Source organism: Phascolarctos cinereus, unplaced genomic scaffold (assembly GCF_003287225.1).
Source record: "Phascolarctos cinereus isolate Bilbo 61053 unplaced genomic scaffold, phaCin_HiC Scaffold_1;HRSCAF=81, whole genome shotgun sequence".
Lineage (NCBI taxonomy): Eukaryota > Metazoa > Chordata > Mammalia > Diprotodontia > Phascolarctidae > Phascolarctos > Phascolarctos cinereus.
In genome coordinates this window covers 199647127-199673579 of record NW_027555514.1, presented here as the reverse complement: position 1 = coordinate 199673579, position 26453 = coordinate 199647127, and the positions used below count along the sequence as shown (strand labels likewise).

The 26453-nt window shown below is 36.3% G+C and overlaps 1 protein-coding gene across 2 annotated transcripts in view; it reads right to left on the bottom strand.

The window, feature by feature from the left end:
- Positions 1-1711: 1711 nt before the first annotated feature.
- FBH1 (F-box DNA helicase 1) overlaps positions 1712-26453 on the bottom strand; it is a 74514-nt gene continuing 49772 nt past the window's right edge. Inside the window, exons 14-21 of one of the 2 annotated variants that reach the window (XM_020973662.2) lie at positions 25661-25760; positions 25456-25577; positions 23674-23749; positions 7804-8001; positions 7155-7280; positions 5555-5661; positions 3728-3859; positions 1712-2353 (exon numbers count right to left, since the gene is read on the bottom strand). In XM_020973662.2, the coding sequence (XP_020829321.1) occupies positions 2183-2353; positions 3728-3859; positions 5555-5661; positions 7155-7280; positions 7804-8001; positions 23674-23749; positions 25456-25577; positions 25661-25760 (1032 nt within the window). In that variant the 3' untranslated portion in view covers positions 1712-2182. Of the gene's footprint in view, positions 2354-3723; positions 3860-5554; positions 5662-7154; positions 7281-7803; positions 8002-23673; positions 23750-25455; positions 25578-25660; positions 25761-26453 lie in introns of both variants that reach the window. The other variant, XM_020973661.2, reaches the window with a different exon arrangement.

Below are 26453 nucleotides of genomic sequence, written 5' to 3'. Positions count from 1 at the left end.
AGCTCTAACAGATGTTAAAATAGTTGGTTATGCTAATTGAACAGGTGGACAATTAGACAAGGGCTTAGAAATTTGGATGTTTGGAGTTAACATTCAATCTGACCATGTTTGCTTTTAGTCGGTAGGGTTACAAAATTTACTTCCATTGTCCTGTATCTTAAAAAAAAGCCTTGCTCTGTGTCCTAATTCAATCCAATGAAATTTGTACTCCTAGACAGCCCTAGATAAGAACTCTTACTTCCATTACATGTAATCTTGGCAGGATCCAACCCTGGGGTAGTGAAAGGGCACCCTTTATTAATATTAAGAAGATGAGGGATAAAACAGGGGCGATGAATCCCACTAACTTTCAGAGCTCTGCTGAAGCTTTAAAAAAAGTGACAAAAGCACAGAGAAATGCTATGAACCCTTTGGCCAGTCTGGTCACTCTGGCTGACGATAAACCCAAATTCTTGTTCTTTGCAAATCCTGCCCAGGTTGAAACGTCCCGTCAGTCATTAAAAAACAGAGTCTGAGATATAATAGTTAAGTAGTGACTTAGTATCCCTTCTATTCAAATGGAAGTAATCACTAGATTTTGAAGAATTACGAAGATGACTTAAGATGATGAACCTTTGAGCTGCTAAATCAGACCTACGTGATCATAATCTATAAGTAATACTTAGCCTTTGCTTCCTATTCTGGGTCCATACAGAGTATTTGCCTAGGCCAAGGGTTCTTGATCTCCCTGATAAAGTCTGGGGAGGTGGGAGTTGGGGAAGGTTACTATTGCTCCATTACTTCCTGGAGTCAGTGTGTATCTCATAAAGCTCCTGATTTCAATTTTGGCTTGAGGAAGTAGGTAAATATATCAGGCTGAATCATTTCCAACCTCTTCACCCCATTCTTTGCTGTCGATCCTCTGATCTCATACTTGGATGACAGGGCTGATGGCACAGAAGGGCTATGGTACTACTGATGGGTTGCCTCAGCTAAGATTCCCCAACTCATCAAAAATGTAAAGGCCAAAAGGTGGTGGAGTTTCCACTTTAAGAACTCACCTTTCTAAGAGGACTGCTGCTTATGGGTGATAAGCATAAGTATACAGAGAATGTGTGCTGTGGAGCATTTCCCTGTGTTCTTTCCCAGAGGACATTCTGAGCCCTCTGACTAAGGGGCAGGGGAAAGGGCAATAAAAATTCTCCACCAGGGTGTGCTGGCACACCCAGCCCACACTCTATGCACTTCTATGGTGAAAGGAGTATCATATGCTCAGGACCAGACTCAATCTAATTTCCTAAGTCATGACAGAAGTACTTTGATCAAAGGTAGTTAATTATAATTCTTAAAAAATTGTCTAAAGATGGCATAAGCTGCTGCTGCATGTCAGCTGGGTCAGGTAAAGCCTTAACCAGTGTCGGTATCAATGCCTGTGAGGACATTCTTAATCTTGATATGGTGGGAGGGGTACCTACACAAGGGGTACTTGGCACACAGGGCGCTGGACAAGGACAGTAGCTTTCGTCTGCATTCAGCAGCATTCCTCACTATTGAGTTCATCTTGTGTGCTGCCCTAAATGGCTACAAGTTAAATGTGCCAAATAAACTAAAGGGCCTCGAGAAGTTCTAGTTTGGGGCTCAGCCCTGTGATTCTATTATGCTTCTGTCAGGTGGCTGGGATACAAATTTAATCTGAAGTAATGTAATCACAGAAGGCCTATACCCCTCAAAATCAACAGACTATTATTAGGCTTTAATGAGTAAACAAAACGAATTCAGAAATGTGATATCTGTATCAGGTGGGAATGCTTCTGAATGAATCCAAGAATCATCAACAGGAATAGGTTTTAAGAAACTGTCCTACAAATGGATGAATAAATCCTGAATTAATCTTAAAATATTATAAGGGCTTTGGCCACTGGATGAAGGCAAATGGTACCAGACAGAAAACATCTTGGAACTGGTTGGAAAGAATCAAACACACCCCTGAGCCTATGTATGAAAACAGAAACAGTCCAACACTGGAAAACTCCAAGTTCAGGAGCTGAGGACTCCAGTAACCAATGAGGTTGATCTTCCATGGATTCACAGAACTCCAGGTGTGGTGAGAGGCTGGTCTTCCCCACCCCAACTCTCACATTCTTCTTTCCAGGAAACTTAATGACAAAGAGTTCCATACTGACAAGAAGCTTTGCTTTGGTTTTCAAAAGACAATGAAAAGCTGAGCTTCATGTCTAGGTAGCTCCAGTTCTTCAAAGGTATGTTCCATAGAGAATATCAGCTCTGGTGAGGCTGTCAGGAATGTCAGAGGCCCAACACGCTGCTCTGCACAAGCATGGCAGAAGAATCCACCTTTGTCCTCCTTTTTGCTACTCTGAAGTGAGGGATAAAGAAAAGAAGGCAAAGAGAAAAACTGACGAGCAAGAGTGTATTAAGAGACACGTTCACTAAGGGAAGTATAGTGGCACTACCACAACCAAAAGCCAATTAAGTTTTGGTTTGCTAAAGTAACTGAAGCTTTGCAATGAAATTTAATATATAAAATATTTATCAAAAAGACATTCTCTTCTATTGTATCTGCAAGGATGAGCAAGTGAAATTCAGCCATTTGGAGGATGTAAGGAAACAGCTACTTCATGACCATTCTCCAAACAAAAAGCTGCCACTTCCAATGAGGTCTATGGAAACCAACCATGGATATATTATCTAGGGTTGAATTATAGTTTGGGGCCTAAGTAGCACCATGGATTGTGGGCTGGATTTAGCAGTCAGGAAGACCTAAGTTCAAATCCAGCTTCAGATACTATGTGACCCTAGGCAATTCACTGAACCTCTCTCTCTGTCTCAGTTCCCTCATCTATAAAAGGGAAATAATAATAGGACTCTATCTCCCAGGGTTACTGTGGGAATAAAATGAGATAATAATAACTAGCATTTATATAATGCTTTAAGATTTGCAAAGAGATAATGAAAGTTATTTCATTTGATCCTTACAACAACCCTGTGAAGTAGGTGTTATTATTATTCCCATTTTACAGATAAGGAAATTGAGGCTGAGTTAGGTTAAGAGACATGCCTAGGGTCATACAGCCAGTGCCTGAATCCCTAATCCAGCCCTTTCTCCATTCACTATGCCACTTAGCTGCCCTTTTGCAAACCTTAAAGAACTATATAAATGTTAACTATTATTATTGTTTCAACTCTTTATCACCAGCACTTCCCTGAGTTTAAAGGTGACCTGCTGAACAGGCAGACCCTCAGTAAACACTACTCAATATAAGGTCTCAAAAATCAAATTAAATCAAAGGATGACGAGCCAAGGAAGATTAAGACGCTCTTATTAAATATTTCCCAATTTAACAATAATGTCAGAGCTACACACATGATCAAAGGCTGGTCCATGGTACCATTAGCTTTGATTCAATGAAACTTTCCAAACTACTTCAACCCATAGCGGTCCTTGGCATACTCTAAATGTCTATATCACTCAAAATCTAGCATTTATTTATACTGTTTTATATTTTTTCTTTATATATTCCTTGTATATTTGAGTTCTCTCTCAATATTATAGGCTCAGTAGGCATTCAATAATATTATTTGCTTGTTTGTTAAAATTCTTTTTCTTGTACATCCCCTACCCTATCCCACCCCACCCACCTTGAGCATAGTAGTAGGCATGTAGCTGAACACAGTATATTAAGTATTTGTTGAATCAAAATGGGTCCAATGTCAAAAGTGACCTACGTACAAAAGTGATGGGAAATTTCTTCATGGTGAGGATAGTCTCTGCCTTAATAATGTTATTGCACTGCCTTACACAGCAAAGTACCTCTCCACTTTTTAAGACATCTCTGGTTAGCTCTGGTTGAAAGTAGTACTCCTGGAAAAGACAGAGATTAAGAGTAGTAAGTATGCCTCCACCCCTGACACCATCTTAAAAGAACTTCAAGCATTTTACAGATAATACCTTGTCAGTCCTTACAACATCCCTGATGGAGTAGAGTTCGGTGCCCCTCACCCCACATCTAAATTATTAAGAGGACTGATCTGATTGTCTCATCTATGGATTACCTAAGCCTTTGGCTTCTCTGCCTCTTTTCCCCTACTCTCTACTCTTATGGCAACATAGTTTCTTGGAATATCCACAGGATTGGGGATAGGAGATAGGAAATAAGGACTGGATCAGTGATTTCACTCAAACAGGGAACTCCTGAAAATGGAAAATCCTTTTTACCATGTATGTCAGCACTTTCTCTTCAGCTCCCACGCACCAGCACTATCTTGCTTGTATTTGTATCCCCAGAATGTAGCACAGGTTCCTGGCACAAAATGAAAGCTCTCTCACTCTTTCCCTCACTCTATCTCTCTATCTCATTCTTCCTGACTATCTTGGCTGTAGTCATGCACCATATTTACTTTTTTTTACCCCCTCTTGATCTCCAGCTATTTTCAACATAAAAGATGGAAAGGAAATTAAATTATATAAGCATGTGGATACTGCTACTCTTTGCAACTTGTATATTAATCTTTAAGATTTTTAGTCCTATACACTAAAGGAAAGCAATTCCTTGTAACAATACAACAATCAGTGGCAAAATTAACTGGATCCTAGAGCTCTTGACACTTCTGCCTTCCTTCAGCAGCTACTCAGAAGTGCTATGCAAAGTCAAAGACTGCTTTAACCAAGGCATCTAGAAAAACAGCACATGTACTTGTGAGAGAGAAAGATGATTTGTAGGGAATGAAAAGCAGAGATTACACTTGGGATTTCCTTTCCAATTTCAGATTTGTAGCCTGTTTGTTCGGTTCAAGGAAAAGAGAACTGGACGGTTTTTACAACTCTAGCTGTCCTACATTTAATCTCTCTACAGAATCTGGGGTATACTGGGAAAACCAAAAGCTCAATAATCTAACTCAGGAAAAGCAGGAAGGAGAAATGGTGAAGTACAAAGTGTGTGTCAGGGCACTGTAGGGAAGAGGCAGCTGCCGAGTGTTGGAAAATGAGCACTGACTAGTTGACTCTACATACTCTGGCCAGTGACAAGTTAACCAGCTGCACTTTTAATTTAGCCCTGGACAAAATATATTCATTTCACTTACAGATGACTTTCCTGGCAATGGCAGTTGCTGCTTCAAAGACAAGGTAGAAGTGGGAAGAGAAAGCATATGTAAAGGAAATTTATGCAGAAATTAGCTTTATTTGATTTTCTTTTTCAAAGGAATAGAATATGCAAAGGAAGAAATATGAGCAATTGTAGCAAAACTGTGAAAATAAGCTGACATAGGCAAAAAATAGAAAAAGTATGGAACATTTCTGTTGTATGCAGAGCCTCAGAGCCACTGGCAAGCTTGGAACTCCATTTTTCTGTCATTTTCCATTAGATCTTAGTCAAGACACCACATTCTTATACTGCAGACTAGAGTTTACTGATCTAGTAAAACACTTTAATCTCCCCAAGTTCTGTATCCTAATTCAGTTTTTACAATTCCCAGGCCTTTGACAACATTACTATGTATCCCGTGTTTTATCTGATGGAAAGTACAACTCTGTCAGATTATTTATCATTTCTCTTACCCCAGCCAGAGTTAAAATGTTTTCCAGTGACTTGGTCATGATGAGGCATTTCTTGGCACGAGTCACTGCAACATACAGCAAATTCCATTCCTCATCAGGGAATGACTCTAGAGAAGGTGGGTGGAGCAAGGAAGGAGGAGAATGTTACTTCAAAGAAAAGATTAAACAACAAAAATCTACAGTCACATTTAAATATTCTCTAGCTCTTCTATTATTTCTTATATAACAAGTGATGTTTTTATAGTGCTTAAAGTCTTAGAAAGCCTTTCTTCAAAATATTCTTCTGTGGTACATGGTACAAGCAACTATGCTGATCAGGACAAAGAAGGGACAAAGGTTATGCTAGTAGAGCATAACTTCTTTAGAAGGGCTTTGAAGAGAGGCCTGGTAAGACTTTGTCTGTTGTCAATGAACCAGTCTAGCCAAATGCGGATAAGCTTATCACAAGAAGACTGGCTCCCAGAGGCCAAGTAGCAGAGTAGAAAGAACAGCAGGAATCTCATTTGAGTCCACACTCTGCCATTTTCTACCTGTGTGGTCTGGACTAGATCATATAATCTCTCTAGGTTTCAATCCTTTCACTTTGATCAAGGAGGAAATTGGACTAGATGACCTCTAAGGTTCTTTTTGCTCTAAATCTATGACCCTTGGAAATTTTTTTTTGGCCACAACAGCTTATAAAATTGTCTTATAAGACACAATTGCAATTTGTTTGTGAAGGGAGTACCCACACTAATGAAATAGAAATATTTTGAAGTTATCACACAGAAGAGAGAATCCCAGGCTCTGCCTAGTAGATACATTCAGAGTTTTCCCACAAATAAGAATTCCCAAATCAGTCAGTATTACAGTCTTTTTAAGCCTGCTGCCTGATATATTAGGAATGGATGAACTTAGTGAGGAAGTACAATTCATCCTATCACTAAAATGTATTTACTTAACTACTCATGGTAACCAAAAAAAAAAATCAAGAAATCTTTACTGACCATGTCTTACATATCTCTTATATTCCCCAGAACAATTAGCATGGTACTGCATACGTGGCAGGAGGTCAATTCAATAATTTATTTATTGCTATCCAACACCATTATGAAGTAACATATCACGGTGTTGAAGAAACAATGCCTTTTAACATAATGCTGATATGACATATAACCAGAAGCATAAACTTAGTCACAGAATGTAACTTTCAAACTATCACATATAGGCATCAATCCTTTACATCAACTAACCTGTTTATAAGCAACATAAAACTGCCATCACCAAAAATAATCCTTTCTATCATAAAACACTCAAACTAATGCCCAAAACCAAGGTCTAAGGCAGGGAGGAAATGGACTCAAGGTATAAAATAAGAAAAACATTGTTACACATGGACAATGAGGAAGTTTGTTTTTCTTGATTATGCTTTGTATTATGAGGGTTTTGTTTTTCTTTTTTTCTTTACAACTGGGGGGCTGAGGAGTGAAGATAAATGCGTTATTTGAAAAAATAAAAATAAATTGTATCCAACAAAAAGTATAACAGTTACGTGAAAACACTGCCTTCCTGGTACATCAATTTTTACAGTTAACATGGGGAAAACTTCCAATATTCTTACCAATTCTGAAGTGAGGAATCTGTGGAAGGTTATGCCTGCCACATGGAACTTTTACAAAATCATCCAAAATCTGAACTGTGTCAAACTCCAAGCCTTTGGCTTTGTGAACGGTGCCCAAAACATATTCTAGATCAAGAAAAAGGCAGAACATAGTAAAATGGGGCTTGAAGTAAAGGGAAAAAAATACAGAACTAAAATGTCTCTTTCCTGACAATCTGTAGGCTATAAAGAACAAGGGTAAAATGGAAGGACCAAAGAAGCTAGGAGGCAAGATACAGAATGGTCACATTCTAGGAAGCTGAGAATCATACACTGACTGCTCCCTTCTATGCCTTTTTTTTTTGGGGGGGGGGAGGCAATTTGGGTTAAGTGAATTGCCCAGGGTCACACAGCTAGTAGGTGTCAAGTGTTTGGTCTAAGGCTGGATTTGAACTCAGGTCCTCCTGACTTCAGGGCCGGTGCTCCATCCACTGTGCCACCTAGCTGCCCCTGTCCCGTCCCCCCCTTTTTTTTTAGGCAATTGCTCCCCTCTATGTTAAGTATTGCCATGACATCCACGGAGTTGCTAAGCCAGAACTGAGAAAGTTTCCATTATGGCAACAAGTCTTATAAAATGCCGTGACAGAAAAGGGATCCTGTTTTCCCTCACCTGCAAATGCTACGTCATTTACATGGCACTTCTCAATCCTTTTCACCAGTTCTGGAATCCGGACATTGTACTTTTCAACCACTGCAATCTTTGCCATCAGTTCCTTGTCTTCAGCAGCAACAGCATACCTTTTTAAACCTCCATAGCCATCTTTGTGTACCCATCTCCGAATGAATCTGTCCTTGATGGAAAGGTTTTCTAAAGAAAACACACATACATTGAAGTGAGCGATACTATTATAAAACTTAAGTGGCTACATATTCCTTCCATAAAGTTCTATTCTAATGTCACAATGTGGCATGGAAATGACCCTGAGTTTTCAAAGGCTTTGGCAGTAGCTGGAAAAGCTTCAAAGCAGGGAATACTTTGGAAGAACTAGCCTTGTCAACTACATTTTTTCTTCAATATGAGGCTATCTACAAGGAATGGAATCTTTTGTGACGTAAAGAAAATCATGAAATAGCCCCAAGTTCTAGGCAGAAGTGGGACAGAAGGGCCTAAGAATCATTGTGATTCAGACACTCTATTAACAGTAATTAAAAAGTTGGTACTTAGTCCTGCTTTAAATAAATAAAACAAGGAGATAGAAAAGAAGTTCCACTAAATGGGAGGATACCTCACAGGTCCTCCTGAGAAAGTCAAATAAAGGGGATGGGAAAGGTAGAAGGAGTATGCGTTTATTTAGTTTGTGTACCTATGTACCAGGCACTGTAATAAATACTTTCAAAAATATTATTTGAGTGTCACAATAACCCTGGTAGGAATTATTATCCTCATTATAACACAGGTTAAGTTAACTTGCCTAGGGTCACACAACTAGGATATGTCTGCAGCTGGATTTGAACTCAGCTCTTCCTGACCCCGGGCCCAGCATTCTAACTACTGGAACCATCCAAAATTAGAGAAGTTTATCATACACTCAAACAATTTTGTGTGGAACAATAAGTCCTCTTTAGCACTACAAAGATAATTAAAACTTGTACACTTCTGTTGCAGATGACAAGGAGATAAAGAACGAAAGAATATGAGAAGACCTTCCAAGTTAAACTTTAATACTTGATAATAATAAAAAGGTCCACATGGGGAAGATGGCAAGAAAAATTAGAAAATATGGCTGAGTCAGAAACAAGAGACCAACAGATAGTAAATTACATAGTACACCTTTATATTGTGAAAACTTTCTTTAAGTAATGGACAGACATCCACCAGCATAAAGACATTCCTGTGCAAGACTGGGGCCAGCAGGAGTCAAACATTCAAGCGCAAGGCCCTGGTGGGTAGGAAAAGAAGCCTGGATAAGTGTCCCCTTCACTCCAGCAGGAGAACTCAACATTTTTTTTTTAAGTCAGGAAATAGGAAAACACCATGAACAAAAAGCAGAAACAGAAAATGACCATAGATTCTTTTTTTGGGGAAAGGGAAGATCAAGGCAAATTCAGAAGAGGATAATAGTCATATACTCACATCTGAATCTCAAAGGAGAATATGAACTGATCAAGCCAAAAAGCCTTCTTGGAAGAGCTTCAAGAAGATTTTAAAAGTCAAACAAGAGAGGTAGAAGAAAATTGGGAGAAGAAATGAGAGGTATGCAAGAGAGAACCAATAGCTTGGAAAAGGAAGGACAAAAAATTAACTGTAGAAAACAAGTCCTTGGCCAAATGTAAAAGGAGGGACAAAAACCCACTGAAGAGAAGAGCTCCTTAAAAAGTAAAATGAGCCAAATGGAAAAAGAGGTACAAAATATAATAGAAGAAAATAACTTCTTAAAAATTGGAATAGGGCAAGTGGAAGCTATTGACTCTGTGAGCAAGAATAAGTCAAACAGAAACAAAAGAATGAAAAAAATAGAAGAAAATGTAAAATACCTCATTGGTAAAACTGACTGGAAATCAGGAGTGACATTTAAAATTACTGGTCTACTGAAACCGTGATGAAAAAGAGCTTAGACATCCTTCAGGAAATATCAAAGAAAACTGCCCTGAGGTCTAGAACAGAGGGTAAATTAGTCATTGAAAGAATCCACCAATCACCTCCTGAAAGAGATCCCAAACTGAAAATGCCAAGGAATATTGTAGCCAAATTCCAAAATTACCAGATCAAAGAAAAAATACTGGCAAACAGCCAGAAAGAAACAATTTAAATATCATGGAACCACAGTCAGGATTATGCAGGACCTATGCAGCTTCTACATTCAAATATCAGAAGGTGCAGAATACAATATTCTGTAGGGCAAAGGAGCTTGGATTACAACCAAGGATCAACTACCTAGCAAAAATGAACATAATCTTTCAGGGGAGGAGATGGACATTCAATGAAATAGGGGACTTCCAAACCTTTGTGATGAAAAGACCAGAGCTCAACAGAAAATCTGACCTACAAATACAAAATTCAAAGGAGGCATAAAAAGGTAAACAGGAAAGAAAAAACAACAACAATAACATATTATTAATAAGAGCAACCTGTTTACACCCCTACAAAGGAAAATGACACTTGTATCTCTTCAGAACTGTAATGTAATTCTGACATTTAAAAAGGGAGCATACTTAGAGGGCATAGGTTTCAGTTGACTTGGATATGATGGTAAAAAATCTAATTAAATGGTGAAAAGGTATTGTACTTGGAAAAGAAGAAAGGAGGGGGCGGACAAGGGTAAATCACATCATATGAAAAGGCACAAAAGCCAAATAAAGTAGAGGGAAAGAAGGGAGGGAGATGAGCATTGTTTGAACCTTACTGTCATCACATTTGGTTCAAGAAGGGAATAACATAATCAGTTAGGTATAGAAATTTAACTTACCCTATAGGAAGTAGAAAGGGTAAAGGAAAAAGGGGAGGGAGCTAACAGAAGGAAGGGCAGACTGAGAGAGGTAGTGGTCGAAAGCAAAACTCTACTGAACTCTACCGAAGAGGGAAAGGGAGAAAGGAGAGAAAAAAGCATAAACGAGGCTGGAGGGAATAGGATGGAGAGGAAGACACAGATAGTAATCATAACTGTGAATGTGAATGGGATGAACTGTCGCATAAAAAGGAAACAGACAGCAGAGTAGATTAAGAACCACAATCCTACAATATGTTGTTTACAAGAAACACATCTGAAACAGAGGGATACACACACAGTAAAGGTGAAAGGCTGGAGCAGAATATATTATGCTTCAGGTGAAGTAAAAAAAGCAGGGGTAGTGATCCTGATCTCAGACAAAGCAAAAGCAAAAATAGGTCTAATTAAAAGAGACAAGGAAGGAAGCTACATCCTACTAAAAGGCACCACAGATAATGAAGTAATATCATTACTAAACATACATACATACATACATATATATATATATATATATATATATGACACTTGTATCTCTTCAGAACTGTAATGTAATTCTGACATTTAAAAAGGGAGCATACTTGGAGGGCATAGGTTTCAGTTGACTTGGATGTGATATATATATACACACATACACACACATACACACCAGGTGGTATAGCAGCCAAATTCTTAAAGAAGTTGTTAAGGGAGATACAGGAAGATTTCAGCAAAACTATACTAGTAGGGGACCTCAACCTCCCCCTCTCAGAACTAGATAAATGTAACCACAAAATAAACAAGAAAAAAGTTAAGGAGATCAATAGAATCTTAGAAAAGTTAAATATGGTTGACTTCCGCAGAAAACTGAATGGAGACAGAAAGGAATATGCCTTTTTCTCAGTGGTACATGGCACCTATACAAAAATTTAGCATGTACTAGGGAATAAAAACCTCACAATCAAATGCAGAAGGGCAAAAATATTAAATATATCCTTTTCAGATCACATGTAATAAAAATTACATGTAATAGAGGGCTATGGAAAGATAGACTAAACTTTAATTGGAAACTAAATAATCTAATCCCAGTGGGTAAAACAAGAAATCATGGAAGCAATCAATAACTTCGTCTAAGAGAATGACAATAATAAGGCAACATATTAAAACTTAGGGGTTGGACATACAACTAAAATAGCTAGAAAAAGAAAAAACTGAAAATCCTCAATTAAACAAACTAGAAATTCTGAAAACCAAAGAAGAGATTATAAAATTGAAATTAAGTAAACTATTTAACTAATAAATAAAACTAAAAAGCTGGTTTTATGAAAAAAACAATAAAATAGATAAACCTTTGGTAAATTTGATTAAAAAAAGAAAGAAAACCAAATTACCAGCATCAAAAATGAAAAGGGTGAATTCACCACCAATGAAGAGGAAATCAAAACAATAATTAGGAGCTATTTTGCCCAACTGTATGCCAATAAATCTGGCAACCTAAGTGAGATGGATGAAATTTACAAAAATATAAATTTCCCAGATTAATGGAAGAGGAAATAAAATACTTAAACAACTCCATTTCACAAAAAGAAATTAAACAAGCCATCAATGAACTCCCTAAGAAAAAATCTCCAGAGCCAGATGGATTTACAAGTGAATTCTATCAAACATTTAAAGAACAACTAATTCCAATACTACATAAACTATTTAGGAAAATAGGTGAAGGAGTTCTACCAAATTCTTTTTATGATGGTGCTGATACCTAGACCAGAAAGAGCCAAAACAGAAAGAAAACTATAGACCAATTTCCCTAATGAATATAGATACAAAAATTTTAAATAAAATATTAGCAAAGAGATTACAATTTATCTCGAGGATAACACACTGTGATGAGGTAGGATTTATACCAGGAATGCAGGGCTGGTTCATTATTAGGAAAACTATCAGCATAATTGACCATGTCAGTAACAAAACTAACAGAAATCAAATGATTATCTCAACAGATGCAGAAAAAGCATTTGACTAAAGGCAATGCCCATTCCTGTTAAAAACACTAGAGAGCACAGGAATAAATGGAATCTTTCTTAAAATGATAGATAGTATCTATCAAAAATTTTCATGAAGCATGACATGTAATGGGGATAAGCTAGAAGCATTTCCAGTAAGATCGGGGTGAAAACAAGGATGTCCATTATCACCACTGTTATTCAATACTGTGCTAGAAATGTTTAGCTATAGTAATTAGGGAAGAAAAAGAAATTGAAGGAATTAGAATAGGGATAGAAGAAACAAGTCTATCACTCTTTGCAGATAATATGATGGTATATTTAGAGAATCCTAGAGAATCAAGTAAAAAATTACTTGAAATAATAAGTTTAGCAAAGTTGCACGATATAAAATAAACCCATACAAATCATCGGCATTTCTATATATTACTAACAAAGCCCAACAGCAAGAAATTTCATATAATAAAGAGAAATTCCATTTAAAATTACCATAGACAGTATAAATTATTTGGGAGTCTACCTGCCAAAACAAAACCAGGAACTATACGAACACAAATATAAAACACTTTTCACACAAATAAAGTCAAATCTAAATAACTGTAAAAATATCAGTTGTTCATGGGTAGGCTGAGCTAAAACAATAAAAGTGACAATTCTACCTAAATTAATTTACTTATTCAGTGCCATACCAATCAAACTACCAAAAAATTATTTTACAGAGCTAGAAAAAACAATAACAAAACTGATCTGGAAAAACAAAAAATCCAGAATATCAAGGGAACTAATGAAAAGAAATGCAAGGGAAGGTGGCTTAGTTTTCCCAGATCTTAAATTGTATTATAAAGTTGCAATAATTAAAACTACTTGGTATTGGCTAAGAAATAGAGTGGTGGATCAGTGGAATAGGTTAGATATGCAACACACAACAGTCAATGACTATACTAATCTACTATTTCATAAATCCAAAGACCCTAGCTTCTGGGATAAGAAATCACCATTTAGCAAAACTGCTGAAAAAACTGGAAAAATGTATGGCAGAAACTGGGCATAGACATCTTACACCCTATACCAAGATAAAGTCAAAATGGGCACACAATTTAGATATAAAGACTGATACTAGAAGAACAAAGAATAGTTTACCTTTCACATCTATGGAGAAGGGAAGAATTTATGACCAAACGAGAGACAGACAACATTACGAAATGCGAAATGGATAATCCTGACTACATTAAATTGAAAAGTTTTTGCACAAATAAAGCCAACCAATCCAAGATTAGGAGGGAAGCAGAAAAATGGGAAAAAATTTTTATAACCAGTGTCTCTCATAAAGCTCTCATTTCTAAAATACACAGAGAACTGAGTCAAATTTATAAGAACACAAGTCATTCCCCGACTGATAAATGGTCAAAGGCTATGAACAGGCAGTTTTCAGAGGAAGAAACTAAAGCTATCTATAGTCATATGAAAAAATGCTCTAAATCACTATTGATTAGAGAAATGCAAATCAAAACGACTCTGAGGTACCACATCACACCTATCAGATTGGCTAACATGACAAAACAGGACCATGATAAATGCTGGAGAAGATGTGAGAAAACTGGAACACTAATACACTGTTGGTGGAGGTGTAAAATGATCCAAACATTCTGGAGAGCAACTTGGAACTATGCCCAAAGGGCTTTAAAAGTGTGCATACCCTTTGACCCAGCAATACCACTTCCAGGTCTATATCCCAAAGAGATTATAAAAATGGAAAAAGGACTCAGATGTACAAAAATATTTGTAGCACCTCTTTCTGTGGTAGCAAAGAATTGGAAATTAAGGGGATGACTATCAATTGGAGAATGGCTGAACAAGTTGTGGTATATGAATATAATGGAATACTACTGTGCTATAAGAAATGATGAGGAGGCAGACTTCAAAAAAACCGGAAAAGACTTATATAAACTGATGCTGAGTGAAGTGAGCAGAACCAGAAGAACACTGCACACAGTAACAGTCACGTTATGGGAATATTGACTTTGATATACTTGACTCTTCACAGCAATACAAGAATCTAAGACAACTCCAAAAGACTCATGATGAAAATTGTTATCCACACTCAGAGAAAGAAATATGGAGTCTGAATGCAGACAGAAGCATACTATTTGCTCTCCTTTTTCTTTGTTGTTTTATTTTATTGCTTCATTCTCATGGTTCCTAATAGTTGTAACTGGTCTTTACATTATGACTAATGGGAAAATATGCTTAACATGAATGTTATATGTAGAACCTAGATTATACACCATTGGGGGGGGATTAATGGGAGGGGTAGAAAATTTAAAACTCAAAATCTTACGGAAGTGAATGTTGGAAACTAAAAATAAGTAAATTATAAAAAAAGAAAAAGAAAACAACGGAAAGAGAGGGAAAGAGGAATATGCTGGGAGGAGGAGGAAAAGGCAAAGGAAGGTTGGGGAAAATTATCCGTGTATACAAGCAGACATCTTCACAAACAAGTAAGGGATAAGGGAAGCACCTGACACTCAAACCTTACTCTCACTTGAACTGGTCAAAAGAAAGAAAAACACACACACACACACACACACACACACCCCGAGCTGGGTACAAAAATATATTTCATTCAACAGGGAAATCAATAGGAGGGAAAGGGGAAAAGATGGGGAAAATGTGAAATTAGAGGGAGGGTAAATTATGGAGAGATTAGCCCTGAACAGAAAAAATGCTAAGGATATATAATAATATTTATAACTTTCTTTTGAAGTAACAAATGAGAATTTGAGGAGGTACCTATGAATTGCAATGGGGGGACTGAAATGAGAAGGCAAGAAAGGCAGATCTTGGCTGATTAAAACAAATAAAATATTTTTAAAAATTAATAAAATTTGACATTTTAACCAGAATCTCTGGAATACATACTTCTCTCTAGGAAGAGAGGTATATTTTTGGACATGGCCAATATGAGAACTTTTTTTTGCCTGACTATGCATATTTGTTACAAGAGTTCCCCCCCACCCCAATGAGGAGGGAGAGTTGGGACAGATACAGAAAACAGATGCTTGTTAAAAATAACTTAATATTAAAAAATAAATCTAATGCATGTGTAAAATACTCAAGTTATAATTCATACCCTATAGGATATAGCTAAAGAACAGCTATGACTGACCAAACAACTGAAGTGTTAACAACATTTATCAAAATGTAAAGTCCAACTGACATACAAATTTCTAATATGAAGTGAGACTACTCTACATTTACTACTTTGTATACTGAAACAGGAACTACAACCCACCCCACCCACCCCCACCACCACTTCTGAGAGTCTCCTTTCATAATGAGAAGAAACATTTGTATAAAAAGGGCGTAGTCTTCACTGAAGTACAGCTGCTTGTAATTTCTGCCTACTGAAAATTTAATCTTTTTGTTTCCTTCTTTAAAGACTGAGTTTTGCTCTTTCATTGTAGGATAGCTTTTTCCAAGGTCATTTTTGGGATAATTATTTTTTCTAAAATACATTTCAATTGATTTCTTTTCTTTTTAATCACCATAATTTTCCCTAGTATCCCATCCCCTCCCCTTAGTATTTTTATAAGACCAAAAAAAAAAAAAAAGGAAAAAGTCAGCACAACCATTAATAGGAAAAAGTCAAGACATGCGCAATGTGTATGTAACATCTGTGGCTCTATCACTTGAAGAAAAGGGTGGTTGAGAGAAGCTTCTCATATTTCTTCTTTCATGCCAAGCTTGTTCTTTTTTTTCTTTTTAACTTATGGAATAAAACAAGTATTTCCATAACATAGTATAACAAAAAGATAACTGCACATGGAACAGCAAATCTACATACAATTTGTTATTCCTTTTAAAAATAAAGTTATGTAAATTTTTTTCTTCCTCTCCCCCTACCATTAGTCACAAATAGGTATATATTTATATGTAAAATTATTCTATACATACTTCTATTTATCAGTTCTTTCTCTGGATAGAGAAAGATAGAATCTTTCTTCATATGTCATTTATAGTTAATTTGAATATTCATAATAGTCAAAATGACCTATTTGCTCAAAATCATTCTTAAAACAATATTGCTGGGGCAGCTAGGTGGCGCAGTGGATAGAGCACTGGCCCTGAAGTCAGGAGGACCTGAGTTCAAATCCAGCCTCAGACACATAATACTCACTAGCTATGTGACCCTGGGCAAGTCACTTAACCCCAATCGCCTCACCAAAAAAAACCCAAAAAAACAACAAAAAAAACAATATTGCTGTTACTATATTCAATGTTCTCTTGGTTCTGCTCATTTCGCTTTTCATTATTCATGCAATATTTCCATGTTTTTCTAAAATCACTGAGCTCATCATTTCTTAAAGCACAGCAGCATTCCATCATAACCATATACCACAACTTGTTCAGCCATTCCCCAACTGATGGGCATCCCTGCAATTCCCAGTTCTTTGCCACCACAAAGAAAGCTGCTACAGACATTTTAGGATACATACGTTATTTTCCTTTTTCCCTAACTATCTCTGGAAATATACCTGGTATTGGGATTGCTGGGTCAAAGTTTAATAATTCTTTGGGCATAATTCCAGATTGCTCTCCAAAATGGTTAGATCAGTTTAGAATTCCACCAACAATGAATTAATGTCCCAATTTTTCCATATCCCCTCCAACATTTGTCACTTTCCCTTTCAATCATTTTAGCCAATCTGGCAGATATGAAATGATATCTCAAGGTTCTCTTAATTTGCATTTCTCTAATGAATAATGATTTAGAGCATTTTTTCATATGACTACAAGTTGTTTTTATTTCTTCATTGGAAAACGTAAATGAACTTCCTAAGAAAAAAGTACCAGGACCAGACAGATTTACAAGTGAATTCTATCAAACACTTAAATATCAACTAATACCAATACTAAATAATTTGGAATACTAGGTAAAGAAGAGATCCTACCTAACTCCTTTTTCTTTTTGGTTAGGCAACGGGGTTAAGTGACTTGCCCAGGGTCACACAGTTAGTAAGTGTTATGTGTCTGAGGCCAGATTTGAATTCAGGTCCTCCTGAATCCGGGGCCAGTGCTCTATCCACTGTGCCACCTAGCTGTCCCCCTAACTCCTTTTATGAAACAAATAATACTGACCTAAACCAGGAAGAGTAAAAACAGAGAAAGAAAATTATAGAACAATTTCATTAATGAATATGGATACAAAAATCCTAAAAAAAGAAAAACTAGCTAAAAGATTACAACAATATATTACAAAGATTATACATTATGATCAAGTGGGATTTATACCAGGAATGCAGGGATGGTTTCAAGTAAGGAAATCTGTTAACATATTTGATATCAATAAAAAAATCATATGATCATATCAACAGATGTAGGAAAAACTTTTGATAAAGTCCAATTTCTATTAAAAACACTTGAAAGTACTGGTGTAATTAATTTTTCCTGAAACTGATACAAAGCACTTATCTAAAACTATCAGCAAGCATTATTTGTAACAGGGAGAAAGAAGCTTTCCCAGCAATATCAGGTGTAAAACAAGGATACCCATTATCACCAATATTAGTCAATATTGTATTGGAAATCCTAGCAATAGCAATGAGAGAAGAAAAAGAAATAGAAGGAATCAGAATATGGAATAAGATAAAAACTCTTTTTGCAGAAAATATGAGCATTCTTGGAAAATCTCAAAGACTCAACTGAAAAGTTAATCAAAAATCAATTTTTGTAAAGTAGCAGGATATAAAGTAAATCCACATAAATCATCAGCAGTTTACCATTTCCTCTTCAAGCTCATTTTACAAATAAGGAAATTGAGGCAAATAGGTTAACTGACTTGCCCAGGGTCACACAAGTAATTATGCTGGATTTGAACTCAGGAAGAGGAGTCTTCCTGACTCCAGACCCAGGACTCTATTCACGATGCCACTTAGCTGCCCTAATTTTTTTAATAGTGTGATCTTTAATGTTTTGATAATCTTTCCATTTAGAATGTATTGTGGAATATGGTTTAGAGTATTAGCCAAAGCTGAATTTCTTCCAGACTGCTTTTTAGTTTTCCCAGGAATTTTTATCAAAAAAGTTCTTGCCTAAGATGTTTACTAGTTTATCAAGAACAGGGTTGAGTTCCATTATTTCTGATTCTTCCAATTCTAGTTTGCTCTATTGACCTACCTCTCTAATTTTTAACCACTACCAGATAATTTTGATGGCAGCTGTTTTGTAACACAGTTTGCAATCTGGAAGTTTTCTTTTTCTTGTTTTACTGCTATCACTAGCATTTTCAGAGCTATATCAAAGAAAAGTGGGTAGAGTGAGGACCCCGTATTTATTGGAAAAAGTTCTAGCGTATCCCCATTTCACATAATAGCTGCTTTTGGTTTTAGATACATGTTTTTATGATATTAAAAAAAGGATCTCTATGCTTATACTTTGTAAGGTTTTTAGCATAAATGAGTCCTATACTTTGTCAAAGGTTCTTTTATGCATATATTGAGATAATCATATGGTTTTGGTTTTTGTCATTATGTTGTTTTCCAAATGCTCAATCATCCTTACATCCCCAGTATAAATTTCACTAAATCATAAATAAATGTTTTCTTGGATAAACTGCTGTAGTCTGTTTGACATGATTTTGTTTAAAAATTTTTAATCGACATTCATTAATAACATTGATCTATAATTCTTCTGTTTCTATCCTTCTCTGGTTTAAGTATTAGGACTATATTTCATAAAAGGTTTTTGTTAGGGTGCTTTCTTTTTTCAATTTTTGATACTAACTTGTTAAATATAGGTACCAATTATTCTTCGGAAGACTGAAAGAATTCTCTTATGAATTCATCAGGATTTTTGTTCATTGGTAATTCTTCTTGGAGGCAGCTACATAATGTAGTGGATAGAGTGTTGGGTCTGGAGTCAGAAAGACTCTTCTTAGGGGCAGCTAGGTGGCAAAGTGGATAGAGCACTGGCCCTGGAGTCAGGAGGACCTGGGTTCAAATCCAGCCTTAGACACATGATACTTATTAACTGTTGTGACCCTGGGCAAGTCACTTAACCCCAACTGCCTCACAAAAAAAAAAAAAGACATCTTCCTGAGTGCAAATCCAGTCTCGGACATCAGCTGTGTGACTCTGGGCAAGTCACTTAACCTGTTTGCTTCAGTTTCCTCATTTGTAAAATGAGCTGGAGAAGGAAATGGCAAATCACTCCAGTATCTTTGCTGAGATAATTCCAAATGGGGTCACAAAGAGTTGGACACGACTGAACAACAATTATTTTTTGAACTGGTGATTCAGAAGATAGAGAGCTGGGACTGGAGTCAGGAAAACCTGAGTTCAAATCTGACCTCAGACGCTTACTAGCTGTGTGACACTGGGCAAGTCACTTACCATCTGTTTGCCTCAGTTTCCTCAAGTGTAAAATAGAGATAATAATAGCACTTATCTTGCAGGGCTGTTTTGAGGATCAAATGAAATAACATTTGTACACAAGTGCTTAGCACAGTATCTGTCACACAGTAGGCACTATATAACTGCTTACTTCCGTGTATTTCTTTTTTTCAGATTGGGCTACTTAAGATCTCTATCTTATCTTCTGTCAGTTTAGGTATTTTACATTTTTGAAGGTGTCTTTGTGTTCTTTTGTATTCTCAGTTCTGTTAAGACATAACCATGCAAAGTAGGCTCAGATCATTCTTTTTATTTCTACTGTTTTTATTAAAATTTCAGTTTGCTCATTTGCTACTGTGCTGATTTTATTCTCTGTCCTCTTTTTAATCAGATTGGCTAAAGGTTACCAATTTTATACGTCCTTTCAAAGAACAAGCTTTTAAGGTTTTTTAAATTATTTCCAGGCTTTTTTAGTTTTCAGTTTATCATCTAATTTTTACATCTCTTTTATAATGCTGATTTTAGTTTATGTTGGCTCTTAGTTTTTTTAATGAATATTCAATTAATTAATTTTCTTCTTCTAATTTATTAATGTATATTTATATTAATATGACCCCCTGAAGATTTCTTTAGCTACATCTTCATCACCTTCTTTCATGTCATTATTAATTATTTCTATGACTTGTCTGATCACCTTATTATTTTGGATTTCATTGTTAAGTCCCCATTTAAGTATGTGTTTTTTGTTTGTGATCCCTGAATTGATTATTATTTTTATTGCATTACTGTATATAAATTTCTGTCTCTTTACATTTGTTTGCAGTATCTCTGTGTCCTAATATATGGTCAATTTTTATAAATTCCATCTAGTAAAAATATGTAGATTATTTTGCAGTCCTATTTGGAAGATGCCATGTCTTTTAGTTCTAGTTTTTCAGTAAATTATTCAGTTCTACATTTTCCTTTCTGTATATCCTTCTTATCCAAAACTGAGAAGTAGCTCTATATCTAGAGGCAACAAGAGCTTCTCTCCCATAGTAAAGTTCCAGTGGAGATACCTTGGAATTCACCAGGAGCAACACCAACCAGTGAAGTTGATGGAATACTTGGATGACGATGCCTCAGGCCAAGGGGCTACAAGGTCTTTAGCATTCTGTCCTGAAGAACCAGAGAAGACCTTTAAGATCCAGTGCTCTGAACTTCAAAGATCCAGAGAGCCAAACTTCAGAAGGTAAGGCTCAGAAGCAGCAAATGAGTCAGGTCATTACCAAGCAAAGATGACAACCTCACCCAAAAGTGTAATAGAGGGTAAAGCCTGGCCCTGGCACAAAGCCCCACCAATTCAGGAACTAAGGATGAAGAACAGAGGAAACTGAAGATATAGAAGACAAAAGAATTAGGATGAAATTCTTTCTCATTTTATTAGAAAGAATAGAATAGACAATAATCAATGCATTTTGAGTATTCTAAGGACTTAATATGTATGTTCCAGGCATTGTGCTAAGGCTAAGAAAAGCAAAAGCACTGCTTCTGCTCGTAGGATGCTCACACTGTCATGGGAGAGTCAATACGTGAACTATGTACATACAAAATATACTCAGTGTAAATGAGAGGTAATATCAGAAGGAAGGTATGTGAAGAAGGGGGTGACTGGGGAGAAGATTCTTGCAGAAGGTGGGATTTGAAAAAAAAAAAAAGAAGAAGAAGAAGGTGGGATTTGAGTTGAACTCTGAAGGAAGGCAGGGAAGCCATGAGGTAAAAGTGTTCAAGAAGGAGAGCATTCCAGTTATGGGGGAAGTAAAGTGTAAGAAGACTAGAAAGGTCAGAAAGGGACAGGTAGTGGATAGCTTTAAAAGCTGAACAAAAGATTTTATATCTGATGCTGGAACAGTAATAGGGGCCCACTGGATTTTATTGAGTAGGGGGTAACATGATCAAACCTGCGCTTTAGAAAGATCATTTGGCAGTTGAGTGGAGAGCTCTTCAGGTAGGGAGACCTAGTGCAATTAATTAGTCCAGACATGAAGTGATGAAGGCCTACCATGAAGGTGACAGTCATGAGAGAAGAACAGATCCAGAGAAACACAAAAATCCAACCTACAAGGGAAGAGTATATCCATAACAACTGTAAGCAGAAGTTAAAAGGAAAAAATAAGATTTTTCACAACAACTAAATAAGTATGTAAAAGAAAATGAAGTCAGATATTAAAAAAAAAAAGCTCTGAGGGAGGAAAAAATTGAAAGGGGACTAGTTTAGAACAACTAGTAACCCAAATAAGAGAATTCTTGAAAATGAGAATAAAGAAAGAAAAACCAATTACTCCATGAGTCAGTAAGAAATACTATAACAAAATCAAAAGACTTGAAAAAAAAAAAAAAGAAAATGTAAAGTGCCTACGTATCAGAAACACTGAACTGAAACGCTGACCTGCAAAAACAGTTCAAAGAGAGATAATTTTAAAATGACTGGATTTCCTGAAAGTCATGGTTTACAAGAAAAAAGAAAAAAAATTAAATTAAATTTAAAAAAATAAGACTGGATACTTTATTTCAAGAAATCACTAGTGAAAACTACCCAGATCTATTATAGAATCAGAAGGCAAAGGAGAGAAGGAATCCACCAACCATGTCCTGAAAGAAGCCCCAAAAGGAGAAGTCTGAGAAATAGTATAACCAAAATTCAGAGCTTATATGTCAAAGGAAAAACATTACAAGCAGCCAAAAAGAAGTTCAAAGTACTAAGGAACAGTAGTGAGGATAATAAAACACCTGATAACTTCTATTATAAATGAGAAGAGACCTTGGAATACAATATTCCAAAAGGCGAAAGAGAGAAGCTTACAACCAAGACTAACTTACCCTGCAAAGCTGAGTCTACAGGGGAAAATGGACCTTTAATGAAATAGAAGACTTTCAAACATCTTTGATGAAAAGACCAAAGCTGAGCAGGAACTCTGAAATGCAAACACAAGTATTTGTGAAACCCAGTAAGATATATTCATTTGAGCAATTGTGAATGGGTTGTCTGATGATGCAGTGCTAACATTTTAAAATGAAGAAAAAGCAAAAACCTTAATGTCTTCAAAGCATATTGAGGGAGTTAAATAAGAAAAACAAGCATTCTGAATCACATTTTTCAGGAGGTTCTGAGATTTTTAAGAAGGGAAAGAAACAGGACTTGCAGAAAGGAGAGGTGACATGTTCAAGGTCATAAGGGTAGGAAACGAGAGAGGCAGGAACTGCATCTAGGCCTTCTGATTCCAGACCAAGCACTCTTTCTACTGTACCATGGCTGTCTCTCATGCCTCATTCAAAAGATATGAAACTTGAAAGGACCTGGGAGGTCTTTTCCAACTCCACTGTTTCATTACGGAGGAGGAAACTACAAAAGTTCTTTTCAATGTTACACAGAAATGAAGTGACAGAACTAGGACTCAAATCCAGGACTTTTTCTGCTACAGGAAAAAAAGAGACTATGGGGAAGAATCTGAAGTAAATTATCAAATTCTCTGAAAACACAGTCCATAAGTACCCTGCTTTATTTACTAAGTATCATCAGAAAGGAACAACCTTTCTCCTGAAGACAGCAAGTCAGTTAAGCAGACACTACACAACAGAATGACATTCAGATCTCTTGCCCCAGTACTTAATTCTGGTGAACCTGGATCATGAGGATACTCACGTTTTCTCTGCTCCTCATCTGACTGAAGAAGGATCCAAATATCAATGAATCTGTCCAATCCAAATGATTTAGTTCCCTGAAAAAGTTTTTGGGGGAGGTTTAAAGGTTTGGATTTTTCAAAAGTAAAACAAAATAAAGCAAATATATTGGAACTCTGAAACAAAATGATTTTTCAGAAACAAACTTGAACTCTAAAGGAAGCATAAAACAGACAGGTCAAGACTGAAAGTGATTACTGGGCTATGTTATAGATTGAGAACTTGGGGTAGCCAATTTGTTTTTTTTTTTTCATTTCAACTATTAGCTCCTCAAAGTCCTTGACAAAGACAAGGCCTCTGTTCTATACCTTTGTTTCCTAATTAGTTAAAGGAATCTACTTTCTAGGAACACGTGCTGGCACAATGTAAATATGAATGGTAAGGCAAATAATTAAGTACACGCATCTGTCATCATATCTTTGGGAGGAGGGTACTGTTAGAGAAATCTTGTGTCATACTTCATTTAAAAAGATAAACTCAAACAAGCAAGGCCTGGGTCCATTTAATTAAATTTAATTCAACTCTTGCTGAGTACCTACTATGTGCTCCATAATGCTAGATGCTGTGGCGACCCAGAAAGAAGGGCATTGTGTTCTCCTTCTCTCCAAACATGAATGACTTTAGGCTAAACAGCCACATACGCTTCTCAGTATCTGGGTTCAGCCTATCCACAACTAAACAAAAACATTTTGTCCGGTTCTACTTGAATAGCTAACCACAGAATGTAAACAAGTTAGCCAGCACCATTTGCAAGGCTAATGAGACAAAAAACAAGTTGCTTTCTGAAGGGTATAAAAGTCTGTTTTAAGCTCAGTTTCAGGTGGTTCCTGAATAAAGCTTCTTCTGACCTGACCCAAAACATGAGCTACAGGCAGCTACAGCATTTGCAAAAGAAGTTTATTAAATGGTCTATGTCCTGAAGGAACTCACAATCTTCTCAGGGAAACAAAGCACATATACACATAAAATAATCAGAAAATATCAGAAACTATACAACACATTATGTAATCAAGTTCTATAACATAGTACAGTCAGTTGTGTTATGAACAGTCAAGAAGGGAAGAAATCAACTGGATTTTGTACAATGTTTAAAAAGCATTATTTTTATTACAATGAACAAAAGATTTGGAAAATATTAGTGTTTTGGATTTATATAATACAGCAACTTCCCTTCAGAAACCTAATCTCACCCAATCTTTCCAAATTTTCTATGAAAAAAAGATACTGGTAATATTCTTAATAGCTACGAAGTGATTTGTCCCATGGGAAGTAGAGTCAAAAGCAGAACTATAGTTTCTAGCTTCCAAACTCTCAATTCAAAACTCTATCCACCTGATTACAGTATTGCTTTTGGGTTATATGAAGTCATCCCGATCAATTCTGTAGCAATGAATAATGATAACAAACAGCTGGAGATTCAAAAAAGAAGTGTATGTGTGAGATGAAGGCCTATATTTTTATAACAGCAGGTACAGAAGGGCCCTTCAGTCATTGAAATTCAATATTTAGTCAATATAAGCTGGTCTGCTAGTAGAAGAAATTTCCATCACATTACTACCTAACTGATAAATGGAAGAGATCAACAACAGAAATTTCCAACAGTCAAATAAATACTTCATCTTCCATAATTTAGTTAATCAATTTAGATCTCTTGTACCAGGTATTTATTTTTCTCTCACAGGAGAAAGCATGCTTCTCTGAAAAGTTTCAGTGCATAAAGCAGCCAAAAGAAATTCACTCTTACCCCAATCAAATATATTCTTGAGGGAGCTTTCCCTTCTGTCACCCGTACTGCTTCATCAAATACACTCGCATTGGTTCGGCACAACAAGGCAACTTGTCCTTCTGAACTGCCTCTAATGCTACCTTTTGAGAAAGAAACATATATTCTATGGTAATGAAAAAAATTAATTTTTAGAACCCATAAACCAGAGGAACTAGAATCTTACTCTTTTGGTTTCCCCCAATCAAAGTCTTCTTCCTGACTTTCTTGCAAACATCCAAGATAGTGGCTCCCACATAAGCAATTTCAGCACCAAACCTAAAACTCTGTTAAGAAGAGTCAAGAGGGCAAATGAATTAGTAGCTGCATCCCAGCATACAACACATTCCTACCAGTCAGTGACATCAACAGCAAATTAATAAAGACATGCACTAGAATTCTCAGCATTTAAAGGAGTATAATTTCTAGTATGTTAGTTAGCCAAACTCTTTTGCTTTGCTAAACATAATTTCTGATTCACCCTACGTGGAACAGATATTTGGAAAATTTTTAAAAAATAAAACTACCTGTATCATTTACTTTTGGTATTTCAAGGATCTATAATTTCTTCAGTGGTCATAGTAAGCCTTTTATCACTCAGTAGGTAAGTTTTGGAAGGTTGCCATGGCTGACAAATTCACTACTCTATAAAACCAACCTGGAGAGGAACTTTTTCAACCTTAGAGAGACTGGTCTTTGTATAATAGATAGGCAATCCACTACTAGGCCCACTTTCCACTAAAGTCCTACCTTTACATACCTAAACATGACATGAAAGTAACTCTAGGTTTTCAAAGGCTATACCAATAATAATAATGATAGCCCGCATTTGCATAGTGCTCTAAGGTCTGTCAACTGCTTTATAAATTTGATCCTTACAGCAACCCTGGGAGGCAGTTGCTATTATTATCCCCATTTTACCAATGAGGAAACTGAGGCAAGAAGAGATTAAGAGACTTGCCAAGCTTCACAGAGCTAAT